At 32.1% G+C, this 12,529-nt stretch overlaps 2 protein-coding genes across 2 annotated transcripts in view; both read right to left on the bottom strand.

The window, feature by feature from the left end:
- Positions 1-12,529, bottom strand: part of LOC114749628 (pentatricopeptide repeat-containing protein At4g30825, chloroplastic) — an 18,806-nt gene extending 6,277 nt beyond the window's left edge. Inside the window, exons 1-3 of the mRNA XM_028938149.1 lie at positions 12,525-12,529; positions 3,195-3,200; positions 1,213-1,219 (exon numbers count right to left, since the gene is read on the bottom strand). The gene's annotated coding sequence lies outside the window, so the exon portion shown is untranslated. The remainder of the gene's footprint in view (positions 1-1,212; positions 1,220-3,194; positions 3,201-12,524) is intronic.
- Positions 683-12,375, bottom strand: LOC114749606 (serine carboxypeptidase II-2). The gene is made up of 11 exons (XM_028938127.1): positions 12,255-12,375; positions 4,658-4,930; positions 4,438-4,545; positions 4,247-4,342; positions 4,065-4,157; positions 3,710-3,795; positions 3,353-3,616; positions 2,825-2,958; positions 2,345-2,440; positions 1,524-1,629; positions 683-1,025 (listed from the first exon to the last, which is right to left on the bottom strand). Exons 1-11 carry the CDS (start codon positions 12,373-12,375, stop codon positions 858-860), a joined length of 1,545 nt encoding a protein of 514 aa, XP_028793960.1. The 3' UTR covers positions 683-857.

Raw genomic sequence — 12,529 nt, 5'->3', positions numbered from 1 at the left:
GTGGCCCAAAAATGTCACACTGGGCCCAAACCATAGCGACCCAGCCCAAGCAGTATCACTTTGGGGGCCCAAGATCAAGGGGATTCCCATTGATGCCCAACATATCTACTTTAAATGCTTTCTCAGTTAAAATATTTGTCAAGTGCGAGAATAATGCAAGTTAAACCGAGTGCCTTTGAGATTTGTTCAGTAACTAGAATTTGAAATGCACAATCAATCCGATAAATGATTTCTGGGTAAAATCTATTGTGTTTACTAATGTTTAAGAATGATTTTTTTGGTTATTATTAGTTCATCTGCTTTTAAATTTTTTATCTGTCTAGTCTGATGGGTATGGGATTATTGTCATTAATTTTCTTTCCATATTAATGGGAAGTCACTGACAAAAAGTGGGCAAACTTCTGTGTTTCTGCAGAATACTAATTATGTGCTTAGAAATTCGTTGATCAAATTCAAAACATCGCGAGAGTAACGATTAAGAACTAAACGTGTTTCACTACCACTTTAAAAAGGGGGTCAAAACAAAAAAGCCCAGTTTCACATATCAAGCAACAACACCCGATGAAGTATTTGGCATCTCAAGAGGAGTATCTTTAAAAGGTTATGTTTAGTCATAAAGAGATAAATAGGAATATCAAGGATTATACTGTTAAAAAAAAAAAAAAAGGACTTGGATTTAACTTGTATTCAGTACATTGAGTTTTCCAACAGTATAAATAGCAGATATAATGAACTGTGTTGCTCATATAGCAAAAGGACTGGAGAGCAAGAATTTATTAGAGAAGTGACACAGCTTCAAAAGCTAAATTGAAGATTTAATTAAAGAGTCTGAAGTGGAACAAAATGAAAAGTCGATTTCAAGAGGCACTGACAAGCTGAAGGTCAAGGGAAGGCATGGAAGTTCCAGCAAGGAAGGCTTTGATGAGAGAGAGAGCATATTTTGGTCTGTGCAGAGGAACCTCGTGCCCTGCCCCCCTTACTGCCACAAAAGTGAGTCCTTCATATTCTTGTGTCCATCCTCCCACCTGTCAACGAGTTTCAGACATTTATCACAAGTCGGTTCCTTCGTATCTATGTATGTATGTGCGTATGGTTTAGTACTATATTAGACTCGAGTATTTCACAGAACTTCTTCCATATATTATGCTGAAGAATCTGACGACAAAACCTCCAGGCCTATTTATAAGAAACAACTTATAGTTAAAATATAAGCTGTATCTTATAAAAACGCCAAGATGAAGTATAATAAAACCACCAGTAGTTGTAATCTAGACTATAAGTAAAGGGTATTAGCAGTTAGCAAGAGGCTTTAAATTTAAATCTTTGTTTCATCGCGTATCAAATTTATTTAGTGAAAATGCAAAATACACAATATCAAAGCTTCTTTTTACCGGCCATTCTCTTTTTTTCTTTTCTATGCAGCTAATAAGAGACTGATTACCATGCCTCAAAGCCTATCTATTTACATTATCTCTTTCAACATATTGAAACACGAAAAACAAAGAGGTTGTACAATCACTTACCTGCCCATCATCATACCAAGGACGCCAAGGGCTCACAGTTTTAAGTTCCAGAGCATCTATGCTGTAACGAGTGGATGTCACTGGGATCACAGCATCTGTGTCACCACTGTCATATGGGAAAAGAGAGTTTATGATTGGTGAAAGAAATAGCAAATGAAGAGGAAACGCGAGTATACAATGTTCAAGAAAATTTAGTTTCGATCACATTCTGCACAAAAATTTATGGCCTTTTTGAGTTCCAAATCACATGCATGAGGAGTGTGGATAGTAAGATTCTCTTTCACTAAAACCTTTTTTGCTTTTCCAACTACATCAAAGGATTTGTGAAACAAATTTGTCATGAACAAAAAGAAATTCTGAAATGAAAATGAAGACATGAAATGGAAGTTTTGATGCTTTCAAATAACAAAACCTAAGTGATCACTATCACTGATCACACAATCTTTCCACACAACCTTCTATATTACTAACTAGCAAGAAAATGCATCAAACTACATGAGGTTATCTTCCTAACATGCAAAACCTGCGCTTAAATATCTAGTATGGACAAAAGCCAATGCTTGAGGAAACATCAGTTCTGAGGGAAAATTTATTAAATGCATACTTCATAGTTTTATTTGATGCAACCCAGTTTATGAAGGTTATATATCCAAACCACAAGTTATGCGGTCTAATCTCGCATCAGATTAAGATTTGAGTCATACTGCCTTAGGCAACATAACATCAGCAGTGAATGCATTTGATTTGAGGTTATGGTTGTGTTTGTGTGTCTTTGTACATGGTGCAAATCAACCATATGCATTAAATATTCAGAGAGTAACCTGAACATCCATATCCTCAGTCCCGCCTGAACTAGTTCACGGTAAATATCAAGCACTGTCAATGGAGAATCCTTCCAGTTTCCACTTACCTTGTCACTGCAAAACATTGAGAGTAAGACACATTTCACTGTCTACATTTCAAAGCAGTATATAGAAGCCCACACAGAGGAAAGAAAAATAATGGTGCAATATTTTTAAAAAAATTGATTTAGTTGCAAGATTTCTCAGATTTTCAACTTGATCTTTATAATAACTAAAGAAAGGATGTTAGCTAACTGCTAAATGTTCATCTCATTTACTAGTTAAACATATGAAGGGAAAATTTCATGTCACTTGGTTTATTAATCCTGTATGGCAATAACTTAAATGGATTCTGATAAATCACATGGAATGCCTAAGCCATTTGTTGTTTTATAGTACATGTTGCATGGGAAAAACATATAGATGCCCTCAATTGTTTCCCTAATGATCATAAAATACCTGCAGGTCTGCCATTCAGCAGGCCTGTGAGCTGGATCAACATGAAGAGCCTCCTGGACCTCAGGTAGATTGAAGTATATAGTGGAATGCTTCTCAGTGCAAGGATCGTATACGGCTCTAAGTCTGCCAATTTTCTATGACATGACATATCATATCAGTAAGAACATGTCCCATAATCACATAATTAGGTTCTCACGTATCTTTGATTATCGGTAGAATTCCCAATCATCTCGTGTATCTACAACATTGATTTTGGGATGAATTTTATGACTTACGTGGATAATAAGATCCCAAAACTAACTAATGCTTTTAAATCAACTTTTGCATAAAAAAGTTCACCATAATATATAGAGGATAATTCAAAACATTAGAATTGCTTCAGCAGGAAAAAACTTCATTTAGAGAGAATTAAAATGTTCAAGTAAAATGTCATCTTTAAGTAGATTTCCCACTCATAATTTTGTTGTGTTTAGAATAAGAGGAAAAATGAAATAGACAGAGAATCAATAGTTTTAAGGTAACACTCACATGCTTTCTTTTCACCAGCTCGTTTGCCTGGCTAACATTAGCAGCGCATGTAGGAGTGAAGATACTGTACTGATCAACGAGGCCAATTTCTTTGTCAGCATTCTCTAAAGTTTTTACACATGAATCTGAAGGATTCATGAAAGACTCGTGATCACATTGAAGGTTCATTTGCTGATATGTTTGATCAGAAATCAAACCGGATGACCACAAAAACTGGGCAACTCCCCTGTGATCATTGTAATCATCAGTTAGGGCATTTCCTACCTGCAACAGACGGATATATTATTCACTGCATTGGTACTGTGACGAGAAGCAGAACATTCAGGAATTATTCTCATGAAGTGACAAAATCTATACCATGTAACCTTTCAGATTGATAACTTTTTCTTTGGCGTTCTTGTTGTAATTCACAATAACCTGGCTAAGTTGAGGAACATAATGCCCTGAAACACATGTCCAACAAGTGATGCATACCCAGCGATCAGAACAAGATGAAATCTCTCAAAAAACTGAGCATAGTGAAATCAAGGAGCCAAATAGTTTACATGTGATCTGATCCCATCAACTTTATTTTCTTATGTCTGTTAGTGTTCAAGTAAAAAACCAATCCTTTTGATGACACAATCCCTACCACCCAACCATGATTCTCAAAGATGTCTGTAGGTTGTAGTCCTTTGTCTATATCAAAGGGGAATTCTGGAGTTTCATTTACCTGCATAGCTTTCACCGGAGATAAAGAAATCTCTTCCTTTATACTGAGGAAACCGCTCAAGCCACTTCAATAGGAATTCCAACGAGTCGTCAGCTGGCCATGAAGAAAGAATAAACTTGAGTGGTACGAGATGCACATATTCCAAAGCAGAAACATGAGATGCTAAATGGTTAGACTCATACCAGTCCTCTTATCCCCATTGTTCTCTATGTCGGATGAAGTGTTTGAATACGAAAATCCAACTCCAACGGGAGAATCAAGAAAAAGAATGTTGGCAACTATAAAAACAATACAAATAGTTAGACTGACACATCTGCATCTGAGAGGAATTTTAAGAAAATGCTAACACCCTCGTACGTTCTATTTTATTTACCTTGATTCCAAGAGTATGGATTTAGATAAAGGGTCTTGCCATCTGGCCGAATGTGAAAGGGACCAATTTCCTCTGCTTCCCCATAGGCAATGGAGGAACAGCCAGGTCCTATACAAGACAGACATTTCACAACCTTAAAACAGCTACAAATCAAGGACACAATATTATGAAGCAAACGAAACGTTAACGAACATAAATAAATAATGTTTTGACTACTGACCTCCATTGAGCCATAGAACAAGAGGCTTCGTTTCAGGGTCTGAAGCAGCTTCAAAGAACCAGTAAAACAGTGCCCTCCCAGATTCCAGGTTGACTGTGACATACCCAGAGTAATGTGCGAATTCGATGTTAAACGTTTGACCCGGCAGCCTATCAACCCTGTCCAGTTGTTGCTGAACAAACGGATCCGAGGAAGATGCCCCCAGAGCAAACCAAATATTCCCGGAATGGTGGCTACTATAGCTAAAATCTGAGCCAAAAAAGCAAAAAGTAACTTGTTAGGTTTTGCCATGTATCCCGAACAAAAGGGGCTATTCACTGAATCCAGGACAAAGATCGATTCTTTTTTGGTACGTGATCCCTCGCTTTAAACGGAGCAGGATCTCGTGGTGGGGTTAATGAGTGATCATCATGCTTGCTTCGCTGTTCTTTGCAAACAGAATAAGCAAACAACCTCCTAGTTTGTTGTGCCACCGAGTTTTGTCTGCATTATGACTTCTGAACTAGACAGACAGGATATCAGATGATTCGGAGAAACGCATGGGCGTTTTTTGGATTGTGACTTGACGCAAAAACCTTTGCTTTAGAGCTGGTATGAACATGGATGCACATCCTGTAGTTGGTTTTTGAGCTGGTTCATTTTCTTATGATTTCTCTTCTGTAAGTTACAATTATATGCAGAGAAGATGGATCAATTTCAGTTCTTGGCAAAACAAAAGAAAAAGTCCATGTTTTCCACGGACCTGCAATATAGTAGTTAGGTGAATTCGAAATTGAGAATTAATATTATCAGTATTTTAATATTATGAAATGCAACAACAAACAGAAAAGAATTTCTCGATCATGGTGATGATCAATATATATGATTATCTATTGTCCGACAGCGGCCTTTATTAAAAAGTTTCATTTCCCAGAATCACGTGAATTCGCATGATGAGAGAATTGTTCAATCATGAGCACAACAGAATGGGCTCTTTTTTTTTTTTAATTTTCAGACTGAAAAATTTTCTTTTTTGGCCAAAGAAGACTGAAAAATTTTCTTGTCTAAATTTACAGTTTCATCCCATTTTAATTTTGGTAGTATAATTTTATAATATGAAATAAAATCAGAACTCGATAGTACATTCTTGGTAAAAAGTTTAAAAAAAAAAAACAGAGAGAGAAAACTACTGGTAAAAAAATACGAACCAAAAAGCTCATGCGTCACTCCACTAGCAAATTACATTTCTGGACCACATTCCATGCTAACATCAAACTTCTTACCTCTTAGTACTTCTGGTTATGGGCCAAGCCCACTGGACACATGGCCCTCCTTCAAAAAGTGTTTGAGTAAGCCACTTCAAAAAACGGTGATTACGATATTCACAAATACAATGCTGCTTGCTTTAGAAGATTGCCATGGGCCCTTCAAATCAGATCATAGGCTCATTATTCTTCTCACTTTAACTTCAAATTGAAGTTACTATCACGATCTCTTAATCATGAAACGTATTTTTCTATTAAGGATCTATTATTGGAGCAAAAAATATTAAGAATATACTACCTCTGATCCTAAATATAAGAGCTAGTTGACTAATTTGAGTAGGTTAAGGAAATAAGTTAAGTTAGCTATTGTAATAAATATGTGTTTTCTTTCCTAAAATATCCTTACTAATCAAATGTATTGGCTAAAACTACTATTTTTAAAAGGATTACATTGTAAACAAAAATACATAAATATGAGAGGCAAAATAGATTGAGATTTTATATTTAGGATCAAAATAAAAATCAAACAGTATTAAATTAAGGATGGAAAATAATATTAAAAGTTTAGGTCATACTCAATCAAAAGCACCTGTTCATGCAATTTGAGACTAATTTTTTTTATATGTTTATCTCATATTTTATAAATCACAATTAAAAAACTGTTTTTGAAGGATTCTATCCTCATTTCACATTATTCATTAGTTGACAGCCAACTCGGCTTCATATTAATCCGGATTAATTTGCAGCTGACGGATTCAACCCACCTGGGTGCATAAACCTGGGGCCCTTGTGATTATTGCCGTGTGATGGTCACAGCACAGTGGTGGTCCGTCTTTGAAGTCCCGAGCGATTGAAACATCATCCTCAGGTCACCATGTGATTTCTCCTGACCATTGAAGTGAAAAGTGTAGGCGCCACGAAAACGCACCGTTTGACACGTCCTGTTGATAAACTCGATATTCTTTTTTGTTTTGTATATTAACAAAGGTAAGAACAAAAACAAATCTGGAACCACCCGTTTGAGGATCAGCTTCAGATAAGCCTCAGACTGAGAAAATAAATAAGTTGTGACGATAAGATTAATATTCCCACAAGGAAATGGCATATGCCCTTTTGGCACCCAACTTTATTCGACTTCGATTACATTATCATGATAAATATCTCCTTTCATGTAATTATAATGGATTACGTGTCAGATTATTAATTATTATTGTTTGGAGGGCAAAAAAAGAAAAAAGAAAAGAAAATCATCTGTGACATGTAGTCATATCCCAAGATGATTTGTTTGATAATTATGTAAGATCACCATTAGTATTTTATGATTAGATATATAATGAGCTCATCGGAGACTTTCGTGGCATATTTTATACAAAGAATTTTCTTAATTGGTTTAAACGTTAGATCTTTACTTGTATTTGACCCATCCTTAATTATTGCTTGAGATTGTTAATTCACGGGGGATGGTTATATAATTATTGTAATATTTTTTTTTGTCATATATTTGGAATCGCAAGATTATTCTTTTCATTATTTAGGGTTCATCTAGGAATAGTGTGATTTTTTTAAAAAGAATTATTACTATTCTGTGCAGTGAAAATGCTACGAAAAATTATAGTTTGGACAGGGGTTTAAAAACTGATGAAAATCCTGCAGAGATACTTTTAAAGGTAAAACTAATTGATAAAGTAGTTTATAATAATGTTTAAAAATTTCCTTTGTGAGAAATTTGAATTAATCCTTCATGTGTCATGTGTGAAAATAAGAATTATGTAGCGGTACTCTATCCGGTTTCAAATATAAAAATTGGTTAGAAGATAAGTTTTAGCCATAAATATTATAATTTAATTCATTTTGTTTCATAAATTTATTATTATTTTCACCAACAATCTTATTTATTATATATACTAGAGGGCGTTTTTATCAATAAAAAAAGTTTCAAATGTAAATAATCAAAATGAGAATTTTAAAAAAGTTAATACATATTTGTTACGGAGAACTAATATGACTGATTTTGTTTTGATCTCTATAAATTAGTTAGTTAATTAGTTCTTATATTTATAATAGTATCAATTATTATTTATACAAAAGGCACGTGCGGATATGGTCTTCTAATCTAAGGGCAAAAATAGGTTCAAAGTGTGAATAGTATAACATTCAAACTATTTTATTAAGGTAGTAAACAGAGAGCTCATAAGTTAAAATCATTCATCCATATGCCATAAAACAAATCATTTATTGCGAGTTGAATTTAAATATCCAAAATATCACATGGTAAAAACAAACGATGTTCATATTTTATAATCAAGTCATAATTATATATATAAATAAGTTTGTACTAACATGCATTTTAATTGTGCTACTGATATTAATTAATTTATTTTGGACCCATATGTTTGGATTTATTAAACTAAAAGCCTTGGATGCCTTTTTGGTCACATCCAAAAATATGAAATTACGTACACAGTAGATGTTGACATCAAACAATCCTTTTTTTTTTTTTTGCCAACAAACATTAACCAATATTAATTCTTAATTCTTAACTAATTACCGCTAACTCGTTTCCCACATGAATGATTAACCGAAGCCAACCAGTTCCACGCATAGTACTGCGTGTGGCTTTTAATATAAAAAGTTAATTAATTAATTTGAGTGAATTAAAAAAAATTAAATTATTTATTTATAATAAATAGATATTATCTTTCCTAAAATGTCTTTACTAAAAAACATTTAACATGTACAATTATTATAATAACCACCTTGACAAAAAAATAAATAAACATGAGAGATAAAATAAACGGAGATTTTATATTGAAAACCAATTTAAATGTCAAACTAGTTCTTATATTAAAAATCATAATTAGTAATTTTTTTATTTTCAACAGTCTCTTGTAAAGTCTAATATTATAAACTGGTGAAATTTTTACACGGAGATCGATTCAAAAGCAGTGGAATAAATTTTTAATTAGTTAATTTAAATAATTATCTTAGTTACGCAATCTGATGAAAGCATATTTAATTATTTATTATATTGAACTTTTGTTTCCCAAAACGTTGGGCGGCACATAGAATAGAAAAAGTGGGTAAGGAAATAAAAATATTGCCCCGTCACATTCTAAATGGATGTTTGGTATTCAGGAAACCCGTTCCCTTTTTCCTGCATTTTCTCTTGGATCATGCAATGGTCTGGTTGTTCTATAATTGATAGAAATGAAATATAAGTTAAATTTGCCTACTTATTTATAAAACAATCTTATGCTGATTTATTCATAAATTATTATTCTATCTTTTATAATTTTATCATATTTCTATCATAACACCTATAATAATATGAAAGGATTCGTGTTATTATTTATCATACTATTCCAGTTCTCTTTATAGCATATTTTCAAAACATGATTTATTGAATCCGTAAAAACCCTAAATCTAGTTAATTCTGCTTTAAAATTTATTACATCAACTTTATCCCTTCCATATATTTTGTGGAGTTTAAAAATACATCATCTACATATTAGTGAAGTGAATATATAATTTTATATTCATGTGAAAAATTCAATAATATGATCTGTCAATAAAAAAAAAAAAGAACATTCACTCTACCTCACATATAAATATATATCCATATATATATATATATATATATATATATAACTGAGAAGTACTAAATAGGAAATGCCATTTTTTCTAGGGGGAATTATAATCAAGTCCCACAGAAAAAAAATAATTACCAAAAAGTCCCAATAACAATCTCAACAGTTTATAATGACAAGTCCTATAGTGAAAATAACAACCTCTGAGACTTATTTTTTAATTTTTTTTTACTTGAGACCTTATTGTAATTTTCCCTTTTTCCTATTCATTCCTGTAAGTAATTGTAGCGTTATGTTGTAGATATGATATACTACTATTTTTTTATAAATTTTATATTCTTTTGATTCTAAATATAAAATTTATTTTATAATATAATTTATATTATAAAATGGGTATTATATTCAGGACAAAAAGAGTACTATGTATTGTTAGATATGAAGAATTGAAGATATTAATTTATGTGCAAAAAAATTGGGTCCACATGCGTAATTTTCCACCATCCAATTGAATAGCACCTTCATCAAGATTTGTCTACTTTTCTAGTTAGGAAGCTGCAACTTTTTTGCTTTTAATAAAATATTTGGTATTTGATATATCAACTTATACATTTGGTGCCAACACCTTATACATTAGAGTTAAATTCAAATGAACTAGGGGAAATTATTTTTTCCACTATTTACCTCTTTTAACTATTTTTTCGATGATACGATTTGTAAAATTTAAGTCTGTGTAATATTAATGAGCTGTGCAGGTTTTAGGGAGAAATTCTAGTTACTTTTGAAAATAATTAGAAATAGAAATGGCACTCTTTGTTGAATTTGAATTTCCAAAAAAAAAAAAAATGGCGACATTCTGTCGGTTGTCTTGCGCGATTTATTGTGCACCGTCTACGTTCAATTGCTTGATCTCCACTCATTATAGTCATATGATTTGACTTTTGTTTAGGACTTTGTCCCATGACATTGTCTTAACTTTAAAGCCATCACTTCCCGGTTGTTTCTTCCCCAACTTCGTTCAAAAACGATGGCTTCAATTACTTCAACATGGCTTCATTGAACACGTGCCCTGGAACCATGTCACAAGCACGTAGCGTGTTCTTTGAAATCTCTAGCTTGTAATCTAAATTGCAGTAATAACTAAATTTTTTAATAGTTTAATTTTTAATTTGATTTTAAATATTAAACTTTTAATTTGGTTTTAAATATCACATTTGATTCTGAGCTTGTTCAACTTTTATTTTGATTCTAAATAATATAAGACCTCAATTTATTTTATCTATCATATTTATCTATTTTTTTCTAAGGCAGTCCTTGTAATAATGGTAATTTTAACCAATACACTAGATTAAAGATGATATTTTAGAAAAAAGAATATTTATTTATTATAAATAACTAACTTAATTAGTTTTTTTTTATCTATTCAAATTAGTCAACTAGTCTTCTATTAAGGACCGGAGATAGTATCAAACTCTAATCCACTTTGTATCTAATATTTTTTTTAAAAAGATAATCCTTATAGTAGTTACATATGTTAAATGTTTTATTAAATCATAGTTTTAGTTAGTACACATGATTAGTAAAAATATTTAAAAAAAATAACACATATTTATTCTAAATAACTATTTTAACTAGTTTTTTTTAATTTAGTTAAATTAATCAACTAATTTTTATATTAAAAATATAAAAAAGTATTTAAAACCGGAGATACTACTATATCCGTAATTGTAGTGTTCCGTTTCAGTCTAGTCATTAGTCGGCGGATGATAGTCCCGGTCCTCCTTAAAGTTGACTCCCCCGGTGTATCTCTCTGCCCTGCTTTGTGGCCATGGTTTTAATACCATTGCCAAAAGCTGGCTATTGTATGCTTTTATCTCTGGAGGCCTCAATTTGATGGTTGGTTAGAATACTTTTAATGGTTGTTCTGAAGTTATGTTGTCTGGTGTGAACTTCCTTATAAATTGGTGCTTGATGTGTGCTGTTTTTTATGTATGATTATCTACTTACTTATATTTTTTCATATAATACAATTGACTTATTTTATTTAAAAAAAGAGATGGGTTTGCCAAAATTCATTTTCATTTGCGCACAAAATGCTTCCAAACAAATTATTATTTTCATATTTCACAATACTTCTTCTGATTCTAAATATAAGACGTATTTTAAAATATAACTTACATTACAAAATAAATCTTATATTTAGAACTAAATGGGCATATGTAAGATGTTTTCAAAAGAAAACGGTGGTTGCCAAGTCCCTTTTGACGCAATGGCGTGCATGCATGGCTATTAGTTATATGTAACGAGTTAACTTATATTAAATGTTTGTAAATACATTCTTAACACATATTTACCTCACATTTTATAAATATGTGTAAATGGACTTTCTTATGACTGGCAAAAAAAAAGAAGACTTTCTTATAAAAAAAAACAAGAAAAAAGTGCTTATGATAAGGAGGGAAAAAAAGAAAATGATAAAAAGAAACCATTGAAATAGAAAAATTGTACATAGCGATCGGTTTATAAAAATTATTGTCAAAACCTATACTAATGTTATCATAGGTCTTTATTTGTAATTTTTTTATTTCAACGGTCTTTTTTTACATTTTTTTCAAAAAAAAGAGAGAGGAAAAAGGTCAATGATTTATAGTCAATTAATTGTGGACGTGAAGATAATTAGCCAGTTGTAATTAATTTGTGAGGAAGCAAAGTTTGAAGGAGATGATAGATTCCAAATGTGGTCACATAGACAGACAAAACGAAAGTTACCGGAAAATGCCATCCTCCTTCGTAGTTGGTTTGTGCGTTGAGATTGAAGGATAAGATTCAGATTCTTATTCTCACAATCTTGTTGCCATTCGAAGTTTCTAGGAACTTGCCTCCTCAACATCCTTGTCAATTACTCCTCCGATCTTTAATATAAGACCCATTTAACTAATTTGATTAGATTAAAGAAATTAGGTAAGTTAGTTAATTATAAGAAATGTGACACGTTTTTCCCAAAATACCATAATCATCTTTCTTAATACCCCCTCCCACTTCTA

Source organism: Neltuma alba, unplaced genomic scaffold (assembly GCF_004799145.2).
Source record: "Neltuma alba isolate B1F8T4 unplaced genomic scaffold, ASM479914v2 tig00006103_pilon, whole genome shotgun sequence".
In the NCBI taxonomy this organism is placed as follows: Eukaryota; Viridiplantae; Streptophyta; class Magnoliopsida; order Fabales; family Fabaceae; genus Neltuma; species Neltuma alba.
This window is presented reverse-complemented; position numbering and strand designations above follow the sequence as displayed.